Raw genomic sequence first — 14,305 nt, 5'->3', positions numbered from 1 at the left:
AATAAAACACCTGAGAATGGAGTGAGGTTATTAGTGCAAGTGGCCTTGATGGTTCATGCAAATGCGAGGCTGACTCTGGGGTTTTGTGGAGAGAAGCTTGTGTGAGCATATTTTGTATTTTTAAAACAGCACTTTTTTTGGTTATGTTTTCAGTTTAAGTATGTTCTGTGGTGAGTTTGGGCTGTTGAAGAAAAGTGTGAGTTTTGCTGATGTACATCCATAGTCCTTATGGGCTGAGCAGAGGCTAAATTTGCAGATCCTGTACAGATCTACGTTGTAGCCTGAAGAGGTAATGCATCCACAACTGAGTAAAAGGGAGTCAAGAGAGATGGTGTTAGTCAGTGTGTGTGCAGATAAGCATATTTTAAGATTATGCTTTTATGGCTCTCTATAGGGATAGATAACTGCACTCTGACTTATGTCAGTGTTAGCTTTTATTGTGGGATTATATGGAAAAATTGGGTTTGTGCCAGTGTCTGAGACTTTGGCCTTATCACTGTAAGGCTATTCTCCCTGTTTAAAGCTGCTTTAATTTGTGAAAAGCAGTGATGTTCAGGACAGAGTAAGTATTTGCCATTTTCTATTCTGTTAGTATAGTGTGTTCCTGTGAAGCCTTTGAATGGCTTATTTTGGTGCTTTGTTTAGAGTTATCAAGCTCATAATGAGCTCTTACTGTGAGCTTGGCACAGTGTGAACATATTTGGATTCCCTGCCTGCTAGGTCTTGCCTAAGAAAGATCATCTTCATTCTGTAGCTCTGTATAGCATCTGTTTTGGTTCTCTTTATTTATTTTTTGCCTCCTCTGTTAATTCTGAATTGTTTTAACAGTTGTGATTAAAACTAATGTCCATGAGTCTAGATACTGAGCGTTTCACTGGCGAGTGAAAGTGCATCCCTTGGTGTAGCTGTGTTTGGAACTCTGCATTCAGTTAGTGAAATGCAGCAATGCAGGCACAGAGTGGAGCTGCTTTGGTGTTTGGTGTTTTTACAAAAGAACATGGCACACAGAGCATTGAAATGCTTGTGTTGATGAATGTGCTCTGCCCAGAGCATTTTCTTACCCTTTCCCAAGGGTAGCTGGTAAAGTTAAAACCCCATTTAGTAGCATTGCGATAATAATCTCCTGTTTCAGTGGAGCTAACTTCTCTCGATCCATTTATTTTAGATTCATGTTATTTTTACAGTTCTCACATGTGGCTTTTTTTCTAGCTGGCCATTAGATCTAAGCATGTGCCTATTCCAGCAGCAATGCCATGAAGGAGTTGCATTAGTTGTTGTGAAGGGGACATGACTACTACATGCTATAGTCCAAGCAGCTTGCAGTCTAAATGTAATCTGTTTAGGTGCAGTTGTTGCTTCTTGTGCAGACCTCTAAACAGCTGTGCTGTGCCCATGTAAAGCAGGACACCTGTTCTGTGCCAGTGGGGTTTATCACTGTAAGTTCGTACAAATGCAACTTCCTGGGTGCAGATTTGCTTAATATGTGCAGATCCTATTGCTTGCATGGTTGTGATGATTAAAAAAAAAAAAAAGGCAACCTGTGCCTAAATAGATAAATGAGTTTTGCTGTGAAATATTCTCTCTTGGTAAAAGCCTTAGCAAGGTATTAGAGGTAGGTGTAACGACAGGGACTTTTTCTCCAAGATCTGCTGTTATGGGAAGGGTTATGTGACTTCACAGCATCACAAACTGTTAGGGTTCAAAGGGACCTTTGGAGATTTAGTCCAATCCCCATGCCAAGGCAGGGTCACCTGGAGCAGGTGGCACAAGAATGCATCCACATGTGTTTGGAACATCTTTGGAGAGGGAGAGTCCACAACCTCTATAGGCAGCCTGTTCCAGTTCTCTGCTACCCTCAGTGCAAAGAAGTTCTTCCTCATGTTGAGGCAAAACTTCTTGTGTGTTAGTTTAAGTTTATGTCCATTGCTCCTTGACTTGTCACTGGGCACCATCCTCTTGGCACCCGCCTTTGAGATATTTATATTATGAATATAAATATATTAATGAATCCTCTCTCCGTCTTCTTTAGACTAAAGAGGTCCAGTTCCTGCAGTCTCTCCTCGTAAGAGAGATGCTCCAGACCGCTCACCATCTTTGCGGCCTGCTCTGGCCTCGGCCCAGCAGCCCCAACCGCCAGGCTGCCCCGGCGCGCGGCCTTTAGAACAACGGCGGCTCCTTCTCTCTGGGAGTCCCTTGGGAGACGCGGGGCTGCAGCGGCAACTCCGCACTGAGGGCGCGGGAGGCCAGTCTCGGTCCCGGTCCTGGTCCTGGTCCCGGGCGGAGCCCGAGCGGGAAGTGAGCTCAGGCGCACAGGAAATCCCGCCCCGCCGCGGCCCTGTGTTTGCGCTGCGGGCAGAGAAAGGAGCGGAGCGCCTGCAGCGGCCCAGCCGAGCCTGCCGCACGACACGGGGCCGAGCCATGTCTGACCAGGTACAGGCGGCTGCCCCTGCCACAGGGGGACCGCACGGCGGGCGACGGCGGCCCCGCAGCTCCGGGGGCGCGGGAGGAGCTGCCCGCGGCCCCCCACCCTCTCTGCGGCCGCGGGGCAGCCCCTGCTCGGGGCAAACGGGGCCGCGGCCGCCCGGGGGCCGCCGGGGGGAGCGTTCCCCTCGGGAGAGTGTGTGTGCGCGTGGATGCCGATCTCCGGCCTCGGACAAACTCAGCCTCCCCTTCCCCTTGATTTTAATCCCGCTTTCCCTTTCCCTCGGGCTGTTTCGCGAGCAGCACGGGGCGGGCTCCAGGCGAGGACACTCGGGGGCCGAGGCGGTGTCCGGCCGGAGCGGGATCGCCGCCGGGGTAGCCCCGGCCCTGGGAACCCGGGAGTACACCGAGGGGTGAGCCGTGTTGCACAACAGTTGTTTCCTTTCGTTTCCCTTTTCCCGGGTGTGTGGTAGGATGCCCTCCCCCCGGAGCGGGCTTTGTGCGGGTTAGGCTAAGCTTGTCAGGTCCTCTGTTCGCCCTAGGAATGCGAAGGAGGGGGAAGAAAACCAGGCATTCTTAGCTGAGCGCTGCTTGCCTGTATTAAGTACCCCGTCCTTCACCAAGGCTCTGTCCTGCCTCCTCTCCATGTACATCGTTATGTCCCTGTCGATTCCGTCTTCCCAGTCGTGGACTTAAATAGTACCTGTACCGCAAGTTCTTGGCTTGCTCGGCCTGGCACGTATACAGTCCTTTGCTAACAACTATTGCTTTAGGCTATATGACCTGCTGGTGGAAAGTTAAAACAGCGTTCCGGTTTTAATTTGTATTCTGTTTTGCTTTATTTTTTGTATTGCCGTCATAGGGCAGTGAATTCTAACTTTGTTATAATGCTAAGGCTTTGGAAAAATCCATGTCAGTACTCACAAATGTTTCTTGTAGTGCTGTGAAGTCAAGAATAATAATAGAGCCAGCCAGGAAATCAAAAGTACCCAGAGAGAGGGCTAAGCTTAGTGTATACTGTGTCTGCTTTGAGGAACAGCCTCGGTACGTTTTGACCGGTGAATACAAACCGGAGCTGTATGTGCTGATGGTCTTCCTCCCCGCCCCCGGCTTGGAAGCACAATGCAGCTGAGGATGGTGCTGCTGTCTGTGTCTGTGCCTGGGAGAGGGCAGCTGGGAGCACAGCGATGGCTGGCTCCCAGTAGGACACGTTTCTGCTGTAGTAAAATACGTGAAAGTGACTGCATGTAAAAACATCCAAAAACAAAACAAACAAACAAACCAAACAAACAAAAAAAACCCCAAACCAGGCAAATTCTGAACTACATTTTGTAGACAGATGTTCACGTGACCTGCTCTGTAGCTGTCTGCATATGTGAACCAAGGCATGTTTTAACACATAGCAGCTTTCACTAGGTAATTCCTTCTCCTGGCAAATTCTGCTAAAACACATACATATTTTGTCTCTGGGACTGCTTGAAGTATGTAAAATTCCATGTGTGTCATAAGTTTTGTGGATACATGTTTTAAAAGTCCGTGAATAAGGGCCCTGCTGTTTGTTTTTAATAGATAAGCAAAACATGGTGAGGTGTTGTGTCATTCACCTCTGGGGGGACTGTGCAACAAGAGCTAAACAGATCCTTAAGTAATAGTATGATGTATGGTTATGAGCACTGTAAATCTCGTTCCTCTGTTTATCAATCCTACAGGAATAACTGGATTACCCAAAATTGTGGCTTCCTTACAGTGTCTTTCTTTTTGGCCCTGGAACTAAGTTAAGAGGGCACCATTTGTCACCACTTATGATAGTTTTGGCTTGTGTTTATACTAAAAGAAGTATACTTGACTTAGTTACTTTATTTCCAGTGGGAAGTTGACTTTTATGATAAGTAAAAATGCTTGCAAAAAGGACAGACTTGAAAAAAAAACCAACCAGCATATGGCTGCTTAGTGGGATCTAAGCAAAACAAAAAAAAAAAATGTTTTTTCCCCTCCCTTCAAGAGTCTTAGCTTGGTTTTGGTTTCATTGAATCTAAATCCTGTCAATAGTACAATTTGTTCATGTACTATTAATAAAGAATGCTATAGTTTGATTGTGTTTTTCCACTCCTATAAAAAAAAGTAAGAGTTTACTTGCTCAGTTAGGAAGTATGTTGTAGTCTATTCCTCCAGTCATTTTGTTTTTGTTAATTTTTCTTTAAAATGCTGAGCATAGGGTTTGTTTTTTTTCAGGCTTGAAATTTGAGCACTTTTGAAAATTGGAGGAGGAAACTTGAAATATATTACCTTACAATGTTTGTTTTGTGGTTTTGTTAGTTGCAATAGCAATACCAGGGTTTCATCCCAGAAACTTTGTGTGCTCTTTGGGGTCATGAATTAGTGTTGGTATATATATATATATATATATATATATATCTTTATGTGAGGCAGTACCAGAATCCTTATTTTGTGCTGTTAAGGAAAATTGTGGAATGAACCCTTTAAAACTTCAAGCATCTAATGAAAGTTGGAAGTTGGAGTATTGTGGTATTTCTGGTCCATTTGTATGGTGGCCGTTTCTCATGTACTGTTTCATGAGGTGTCCTAAGCACCAGTTCCTTTCACAGGGCAAGTAGAAGTCTGGAGGCTTGTTTGCAAATTGCTGAACCAGGATTTTAACGACTTCTTGGAGTTTAGCAACTTTGCAATCTCCTTGCTTTCTTTGTTCTTCAGTGTTTTTGTGTTGCCTTTACCATTGAATGGCAGTGTAGTTCACTGACAAACTGCAGAGAGCTGTTTCAGACTTGCTGGGTCTTGTGTTCTGATTTAAAATATTTTTCTCCTATTTTAAGCTTGAGTTATTGCCACTATCAGCATTGATTTGATATTATTTCTCTTTTCACACTTATTTGGTGAGCAAGAGATTGCTGGGGCTTTAAATGAGCATCTTTATGGCTTGAAGACTCCAATTCCCTCTGTTTACTGCTTCCCCTGTTTGTTTTTAGTACTACAGCCCTCTTTCCTTGAGGGTAGGAATCAAACATGAATCATAGTTTCCCACTCCTATTGGCCAGAGGCACTGTCATAGTAGCGATGATAATTAGTAATACCTTGTACAGGGTGATTTGGTTTGGAAATCTAAGTAGGTAGATCTGTTACAATGCACAGAATTATATAACCACTACAAATACCTCTACTGCTGGGGTAATGCAATTTGTAAGGTAAACTTAGACAGTGAATGACCTGAAACATGTCAGGAACATGAAAGGAACAGTGTGTTCTTACAAATTCTCTCAGTGATAGTGAAACAGGAGCTAGTTTCGAAGTTACGGATTTCAGATCTATAGAGATTTGAATCTCATTCTGATTCCTAGAGGTTAGTAATCCTCTAATTAAAAATGCTGTTTGTGTGAATTATCAGAAAAAGTTGCAGGTTCTTGTTTTTGTTTCTTTCTAGTCAGGAATGGAAACCATTGTATTTCTATTCCTGCAAATAGTCTCATGACCTTAGAGTCCAAGTATGTTAGAAAGGCAGAACTTCGGTGGGGAACACGGTTGATGTGACTGTGTTACCCATGAAGTCTCCTTTCATGCTTCAGAAGTGACTTGCTTGAAGACTAACGTCTAGTTTCTTGACAGCTCAGGTTCAGATTCTGGGTTTGAGATTGAAGGGTGATAAATCAGTCCCAGCAGTTCAGGTTGTGCCCAGGTAGGTATTTAAAAAAAGAAGAGGTATTCAAACCAGGTGGAGTCTCTGGCTCATACTTTTTGTCCTTGCAGAAATTGAATTGATCTGGGTTGAGGCATTGAGTCAAAATGATACAAAGAGCACTTCCTCTTGTTCTTTACCCCAGACTGAGACTGGTACAGATGGGAAAGGTGTTTGCAGACTTGCCCTGTAGTCATCCCCGAACTCTTAACATTCAGAGAAGTTGTGCATGTTTAAACTCTTTAAGGAGAAAAAAACCCCCAAACCTTAGAAAGACTTGTCTGCCATTTTAATCTGGAGATAGAGATCTATCTGGATGAACTTAATAGAGAAGGTTAGTATCTGTTTGTGGCACTTGATTGTAAAGTTCAAGTCCAACCATACAAGAGATATTTCTGTTTACTTGGCCAAAAGTCCCTTTAGGGCTGGGGAAAAGCCTGTAGTAGGCACATGTACATATTTTGGTTATTTTAGCTACTATGTTAAGCGATAAAGTATGAAAGGAAGATTTGAAACACAATCAGCAGGGTATCCACACTTCTGACTACTTGGGAACAATTTTTCATTGAGCACCATCTAGACCTGGGGCAGTGTCTGTGTAAAATCCTTTTATGCTGCAGTGAAACATAACTAAAGGCCTGACCCAGAATACGTAGTGACAGGCAAGGAATGGGGTTAATAGTACCTGATCTCTCACTTGTTTTATCTATCAACTGCTAACATGAAAACTTTGATGTCTTTAACTCATGTCTTAGAGTGCATAACGCTTCCCTTTTGATGAGACTTAATGCTCAAGTTGTTGAATCAAACTTGTCTGTACGGTTAATTCTTATCCTGCAAAGATATCAAAACACTACAGTTCTTGGAACTGCAACTTCTAAAACTTTTAAGAATTGTGGTCTTAAAACAAACATGCTAGAAGGAAGCTGTTGCTTGATGATGTTTTGTTGTCATAGAAAAGGTGGCTGACCATCCTTTGAAAGTAGTGCAATAGATTTTGATGCAGTAGATTGAAAAATGCATGCATGGGTCACTCTAAGTGGATAGATGTTCTTTTTTCTGTCAAATATCTGAGCCTCTTAGTACACTTCCTGTGTTTCTTTTCTGGTTTGTTTGTTGTCCAAGACTTTGTGGTATAGAATAATACATAATAATAACAATAAATAAAATAATACATTTTTGTGCGTCATTTATTTCCAAATGATTCTTTTCTCTTGCCATCTTTACAGTGTTTCTCATCTGTCATTAATTAAGCTTTTCACAGGCAGACAAACAACCTTTCATAGTATTAAAAGGTTGCTGTTATCTTCATGCACACACAGAGAAAGAAATAAAATACCTTGAGTAGTCTGATTTCATACAATAAAAAGGATGACAGCTGCCATACTGTCCAGTGAAAATAATGAAGTGTTGAACTGATCATGGTTTTTTATGTTGCAGGAAGCAAAACCTTCAGCTGAGGACTTAGGAGATAAGAAAGAAGGGGAGTACATCAAACTCAAAGTCATTGGGCAGGTGAGTTTTTACATAATTGCTTGTTGACACTTGGGGGAGGTGTGAGTTTTTGTATGGTAGAAGTGACCCAATGAAAGTTTATACTCTCAGTTCTTCAGTGTGAATCCTCCCCTGCCATAAAATACTTTGATAGCCAGTGATGTGTATTAGTATACTCTGGTGTGGGGTTTTCTGATGCATTGAGGGATTACGTTATCTGAGGATAGGAATGAAATAAGTGGCAAAATTGATAAATTCAGGTCTCCAGAGCTGATGAAGTACACTAGGCATGAAGTCAGCTTTCTTGGAGGGAGATAGGAAAAGGATTCTGTTGACTGGTGTGTTGATAGATGTGAATGGTGGATTATAAGTCTGTATTCAAGCTGTGTTGGAATGTGAATGTTGAGATTTTTCTTGAACAGAAGTCCTTCTGTGCAAAGAACCCCTTGCTCAGATGACTGAACTAGGATTGTTTGTTGGAGTAGTATTGTTTGCTGCTGTTGGGTGGAGATGGATGACTTAAAGTAGGACTAACAGAAACTACCTTACCTCTTGCTGGCTTAATCAGCAATGATGAGAACACATTCAAAAGCTGAAAGTTACCCACATGAACCTCTTGCAGTCTGTTTTACCTCTGTAGCCATTTTGACAGTTGTAGCTACTCGTATCTTATGGCTGGTAGGAAGGACTACAGAATAATGAGTCCTAAGATTTCTCCTCAGGTTAGTGTTGTGTTGCCAAGTCTTCCTGTATCCTGACTTCTAGATAATTACTCTAATTGAACAAGGTTTTGAAGTGCAAGCTTTAACTTGCCTCTTTAGGAATCTCAGAGCAGAAGTCCCCTGCATATGTATGTTTGTATTTCATAAGTGCATCAGCTGGGTAAAGATGGAAGCACAGACTGAACCATGTATGGGTTTTAGTACTTTTAAATCCAAAACCAATATTGAGCCTAAGGCTATACTGTGCCATCTGTTCTTTAAAAAAGAGCTTCCTGTGGAAGTACGTGATGAATTTAGTGACTGATACATCATCCTGGAGGTTCATGTTCTGATGCACCAAGGTATGCATGGTGATAGTTAAACTGCATTCCATGTTAGGTGTATATAAATTTTTCTTAATGAAAGACTTAAAAATAACAAAGTTTGCATTTACTACAAGGAGAGTTAATTTTTTCCTTTTCTGCTCTTAGGACAGCAGTGAAATTCACTTCAAGGTGAAAATGACAACACACCTCAAGAAACTCAAAGAATCATACTGTCAAAGACAGGTTTGTGAAATAACACTGCCTTTAAAAAATAAAAACCCAAAGCACTTCTCTCGCTGTTCTTTCAAATAAAGACTTTCGAGGTATCTGGCAGTACAAATATAATGGATCTCCTACATTTCTTTTGACAAGTAAAGGTACTCCTATGTAAGACCCTTGTGAAGTTTGAAGTAAGTTAAAATTACTGTTTGAAAATATGTAGTGGCTGCTCAGAAGACACAGAATTTGTTTTAAAATGTTTTTAAAATGCTTAAAATGCATTTATAGTTGCTGTAAAATCTTTTGTTTGTAAGTAAAATTCCCTTAAAGCTGTAGAATGCTGCAGTTTAGGATGAGAGCAGTCTTAGGCATTGTTACAGCTGTTAATGTGGTAACCAAGTAACACCAGTTATTGTGCCCTAAGTTAAAGCTAAATCTGCAATATTAATTGTGGGTGTAGGTAAATAGTAATAACTGTGACAGAGCAAAAATATATCTTCACTTGCAGGTTCTGTGGCAGATATTGTGGATTCACAGCTGCTATTTTCAGAAGCCCTGGCCTAGTTTGCCCTCAGCTTTGGGGATAGATGCCTTATGTGGCCTTTTCTTCGATAAGTGTGTTGGAGTTCATTTCAGGAGATAGAATCATAAGTAATAATACTTCAGGGTTTTTTTTCTTAATACTTAAAGATGAGTTGAACTTGTCATTGAAGAGTTCTTTGTCGAATGTGTTCTTTTTTGCTATCTTTCTGGAGTAGGAGGGAAGAAAAGATCAAACACCAGATATGTTTATAGCCAAATCCAAGTGATTAAAATTGTGATTCATTTGGAAAACTTGAAATTTTAAAATAAGGTCTTGGAAATAATTCATGCAGCAGTCTTGTTGACTAATGAAAATGCATGTGTAGAATTTGTTTTTAAGAAAAAAATAATTGTTTGAATGAACACAGCTATATCTCCTGGGCTGAATTCTGGAGGGTCTGTGATTGCCTTCATCAGCAGTCAATGCAGTTTTTGATGTCAAGTACCCTTTCTCTAGTCAAGGGACCACGAACATTTCTTCCAAGTTGGCCAGAGAGATTGTTTAAACAATGTGAAGATCTGTCCTTTCCCGTGAAATTTGTCTGCCTAGTTATTTGCAAGCAATGTTTGAGATCTAATTGATGCACAAACCGTGTGGTATTTCACTTGCATTTGTTTTGCTCGTAACTTGTAAGACAAGGAAAAGATGAGGTGTTTGCCTTACCTGTTGAGGTGAAGTATGATGTTCTGCTGGAACATGGGCACACTGTGCAGCAGACATACTGCAGCTTTATGTACCTTTGGGATGCTCCTTTCTCATTGTTTGAAAGCTGTTCCTTTTTCTCCCCCCTCAGCTCCTCTTTTTCTTGTCCCCAGTGCAGAGCTTTTGCAAAATGTGGTAGTGGTAAATGTTGCTGTTCCTTCCTGTAGCCATAGAAGATTGGGAAAGCAAGGGTAGGAGTTTGTGAAGTAAACATCATGTTCCTCCTGCTGTTTTAGGATCTTTATTTAGACTGATAAACAGATCAGAAAAAGACAAGACTTCCATGTGTAATGTCTTGGGAGGGAGGGTATAGTCAATACTTTGTAAATAAAGATAAGGGGAAAAAAGCTAAGGAAACTTCCAAGTCATTGAGCTAGAACTCCAGTGAGACTCTGGAATAAACATGCATTTTAGCACTCTCATGCTTTTTGAGTCACTTCTTTGTCGTCTACACGAGTGCAACAGAATAGCTGAGCTCCCTGTGTAACAGGAACTAACACTTTCTTTTTTGACTTCAGTGTGGGTTTTTTTCAATTTAAAATGCTTTTCTTGTAAACACATACAAGTTTCAGTAAGTTGGTTTTTTTTCTTGTACATCTGTTTTGGTTTTTTTTTTAGGGTGTTCCAATGAATTCACTCAGGTTCCTCTTCGAGGGTCAGAGAATTACTGATAATCATACCCCCAAGGAGGTGAGTTTCTTTTGGTGTGATATAATTCACTGGGCAAAGTAAATACTGACTTGGCTAGTTTCTCTGTTCTGCTAGACTGTTAACCAGAATGAAGATTTTTCTTTACATACAGCCAACTTATCGGACTGTATTTAGTCAAATAGAGTCTGACTGTATTTCGCTAATTAGGATCTTTAGTAAGGCCCACAGGCAGTTCAGAAAGAGACTTCATGTTAATGCCTCAGAAGGGAGGAATAGTCACTGCCTGCTGGTGGAGGGGAAAAAAAGCCTGAAGGGAGCTTGACAGTTGTGAAGCTTGAACTTCAGTGTGACTTTGGAATAAATATGTATTTAGTTCACATTTACTAGATCAAAGTGTAAATAAACAGAAAACAACTACTTCTGTCCAGTGACTTCCAGCAATTGTTGTGACAAAGCAGGAAGAAACCCTCATAATAATGACCTGAAGAATCAAACCAACTTGTTGACTGTGAAATTGAGCAAGTAGCTCTCTCTGAGAGAAGAGCTGTAAACAGGCTTTGAGTTCCAAGCTGTGTGCTATATATAATGCACGTGGCTGTACAGCTGGTGCATTTAGTAAGATGTTCCCCCTAAACAAGGGGTTTAGAGAAAGGTAAAGCTAGTGACTTCCAGCCTGGTGTATGCTGCTCCACAGCTGGGCTTAGACTTCACTATAAGGCTTTTGCTTTGACTCAGATATCTAAGTCCTTATCTGAGGAAAAGGACTAAAAATCATGACTGTTGTCTAGTTAGATGGTGACTTTTTGCCCCTTTGAATTATGATGGGACAGAGGAACAAAACATTGTATGAATTGTCTAGGACTTGCTCTGATTTCATCACACCAAATTTATAACAATTGTTTGCTGTTTTTCTCTGTTCTCACAGCTGGGGATGGAGGAGGAAGATGTGATTGAAGTTTATCAGGAACAGACGGGGGGTCACTCAACAGTTTAGATCCTTCTGTTTTTCTTCCCTCTTAATCCTTTTTTATTTTTAAATAATAGTTCTTTTGTAATGTGGTGTTCAACACTGAAACTGGCACCCCATCTCTGGGAGTTTACTTTCAAGCGTCTGGTATTTTGAATTCTCGTGCTCATTATACACTATTGTTTCTGTTTTCATTGTGCTGAACTTCTGTGATCCAGCTGCAACCTTGCTCTCCCTCTTCCCTTCTGCCCTGCCCTTTAGGAATACATGTACACACATGCATTTGTATGTTCACTAGGTTCGTGCATTTCAGGCACGAAGGCTGTAAGATCTGCCAGGTGGGCGAGTGTTCTTAATGACTTCCATATCTGCCCTGAAGTTTTGATGTGTGACTGTTTCACTCTTGGACTATAACTTTCAGTGCGAGATGAAGTTTTTCAGAGAACTAAACTGTGGAGAAATTGTGTATCCATAACTCAGAGCTATTTTGCTTAAATTGTGCTGATGGCCCAACAAAGAAGATTACCGAGTTGGAAATGGAAAACCTAGAACTGTTGTCATCTGTTCCTTGCTCCAGAGATGGCTTTGCTGAAGACATAAAATTGAAAACCCTAATGATTTTTAAATCTTACCAGAAGAGCCCAGAAGCATTTTAACTTCATATAGGAATTAGTACACGCAGGTATTCATGCAAGAATGTTCACAGCAGCCAACTGGTGTTACTTTGACACTCTTGTTTGTACCTTTTGGCCTGGGACGTGGGTTTTGAATGGACATTGTCTGTACCAGCTTCATTTAAAATAAACCAGAAAAACAATTTTATAAACAACTTGCATTTTCTTTTCGAATGTTTGGAAATGAGCAAAACCATAAAAAGTTATAATTAGAGCATGCTTTTCCAGTGACTGTAAGTTGAAGCCAGAAAAAAAAAAAATGTGCTCTGTAAATATACCTCATGAAAAAAATTTCTACTTGCCCTAGTAAAATACTTGATCTGCTTGTTTTGCAGGTGACTGCTAGTAGCTGTTTCTTTTCTTGGTAGAGAATATTCACATACAGTTACATAGATCTGCACTTCATGCACAGAATTTAAACTGAAAATGAAACTTGGAAGGAAATAAAAGATGGTTTTAAATGTCTGTATTTCGTATAATGTGGATGACATGGAACTGTCGTGATGGTTCATTGGGCATCGTTACGAGGGTCTACATGTTCTGGCGACTTGCAGGTTATAAATGGTCAGTTTGAGAACTTGTTACTGGATATGAAAGCTGAGATGGCAGGTTATGGGCAGAGTAGTGTGGAGAGAAGATTTCGGTGCTCTCCCTGCTTCAGCTTTTTTGCAGATAAATAGGACTTGTTCGGTTTGGTAAATAAAGTTCACTGTGAATGCCAGCTTTGGTCAAAGGCACATTTTAGTGCTGGCATACTTGGAAGAAATTGCAGATCTTGAATACTTTTATTATGGCATTTGCTGTAAAGCTAGAAATGGCATTTTCTTTCATGCTTGTGGTTTGTGCCCTGTTTCTGATTGAGTAATACTTTTGTATACATAGTTACATTAAGCAATTTTTTTAAAGATTAAAATTTTTGTTTACAAAATATCAGAATATGGGGTTTTCTTAAAGTATTTTATGTAATTCAATTCTTAAGGGAAGAAGGATTGCTACTGTGATGTTGACCATGGCTTCTTTGCACTCACCTCCAATTGCTTTTTTTAGAATACCAAATATGTCTGCCTCAGAAAACCAGAAATAAAACAACCTTGTGATTATTACCAGATCATCTTTAATTTAAACTTGTATAATGCTCTCGATTTTTAGACAAGTTCCTATTATCCCTCTTCTGCAAACTAGGAATTGAGGGTGCAGGGTGTGGTAGTTTACTGGGGTCTCTCTGGAAGCTGAAGGTGGAGCTGAGAACTGAATCCAGATCCCCAGGGTTTGATGCTAGTTGCTGCCCTGACTATCTTTGATTCTAGCTGTTCACTTTCCTCTTCCAAATCTGGTTTTATATGCTCATTTATATCAGCTTTCTACCTGAAGCACTGCATTTAGTTCTCTTGAGACTGTGGAGGAGGGTTTTCTGCAAAATGTGGCTTCAGTAGGATGAAGCTCAAGGCAAAGATTGCTTTTAGTTCTGTAACCTTGTCCTAAAATACATCTCTTTGTCACTGGTACCATATCCACTCTATAAACTGATTTGACCTCTTTCTCAGACTTGCTGTGAAGCCTCAAAGAGCCTCAACAGAGCTGCTGGTCTAAAGCCAAGTCTTTGCTGTTAGAACTTGATAGAAGAGTAATAATGGGAAAACTGTACTCTGCCTCAAAGATTAGCATTGAGAACTCAGTGTAAAATGAGAAGACACGTGTGCTACACAGAGGCACTGGTACCCTTTTTAAAGAATTAATTCTTGGAAATTACACATTGACATAAACTCTGAATTTTGAAGGCAAGGAGTTAGACTTGAATTTTCTTGATTTCTCTGGAAGAACTAATCCTTTTCAATGAACTTCTTTCTGAAAAGCTGATCTGGAGTGGAAGGTTTAAAAC

At 40.8% G+C, this 14,305-nt stretch overlaps 1 protein-coding gene across 1 annotated transcript; it reads left to right on the top strand.

Moving 5' to 3' along the window:
* Positions 1-2,171: 2,171 nt before the first annotated feature.
* Positions 2,172-12,765, top strand: SUMO1 (small ubiquitin-like modifier 1). The gene is made up of 5 exons (XM_017834850.1): positions 2,172-2,430; positions 7,550-7,624; positions 8,796-8,873; positions 10,753-10,824; positions 11,711-12,765. Exons 1-5 carry the CDS (start codon positions 2,419-2,421, stop codon positions 11,777-11,779), a joined length of 306 nt encoding a protein of 101 aa, XP_017690339.1. The 5' UTR covers positions 2,172-2,418; the 3' UTR covers positions 11,780-12,765.
* Positions 12,766-14,305: the final 1,540 nt, after the last annotated feature.

The sequence above is a fragment of the Lepidothrix coronata genome, unplaced genomic scaffold, assembly GCF_001604755.1.
Source record: "Lepidothrix coronata isolate B3197 unplaced genomic scaffold, Lepidothrix_coronata-1.0 Scaffold7, whole genome shotgun sequence".
Classification (NCBI taxonomy): Eukaryota; Metazoa; Chordata; class Aves; order Passeriformes; family Pipridae; genus Lepidothrix; species Lepidothrix coronata.
The sequence above is the reverse complement of the archived record's forward strand: the minus strand, read 5'-3'. Positions and strand labels throughout refer to the sequence as shown.

What these genes read in the sequence shown, in the direction of transcription:
- SUMO1 (XM_017834850.1), top strand. An exon ending in AATCATACTGTCAAAGACAG is followed by an intron (nt 8,874 to 10,752) that starts GTTTGTGAAATA and finishes TTTTTTTTTTAG; the next exon opens with GGTGTTCCAATGAATTCACT. An exon ending in ATAATCATACCCCCAAGGAG is followed by an intron (nt 10,825 to 11,710) that starts GTGAGTTTCTTT and finishes CTGTTCTCACAG; the next exon opens with CTGGGGATGGAGGAGGAAGA.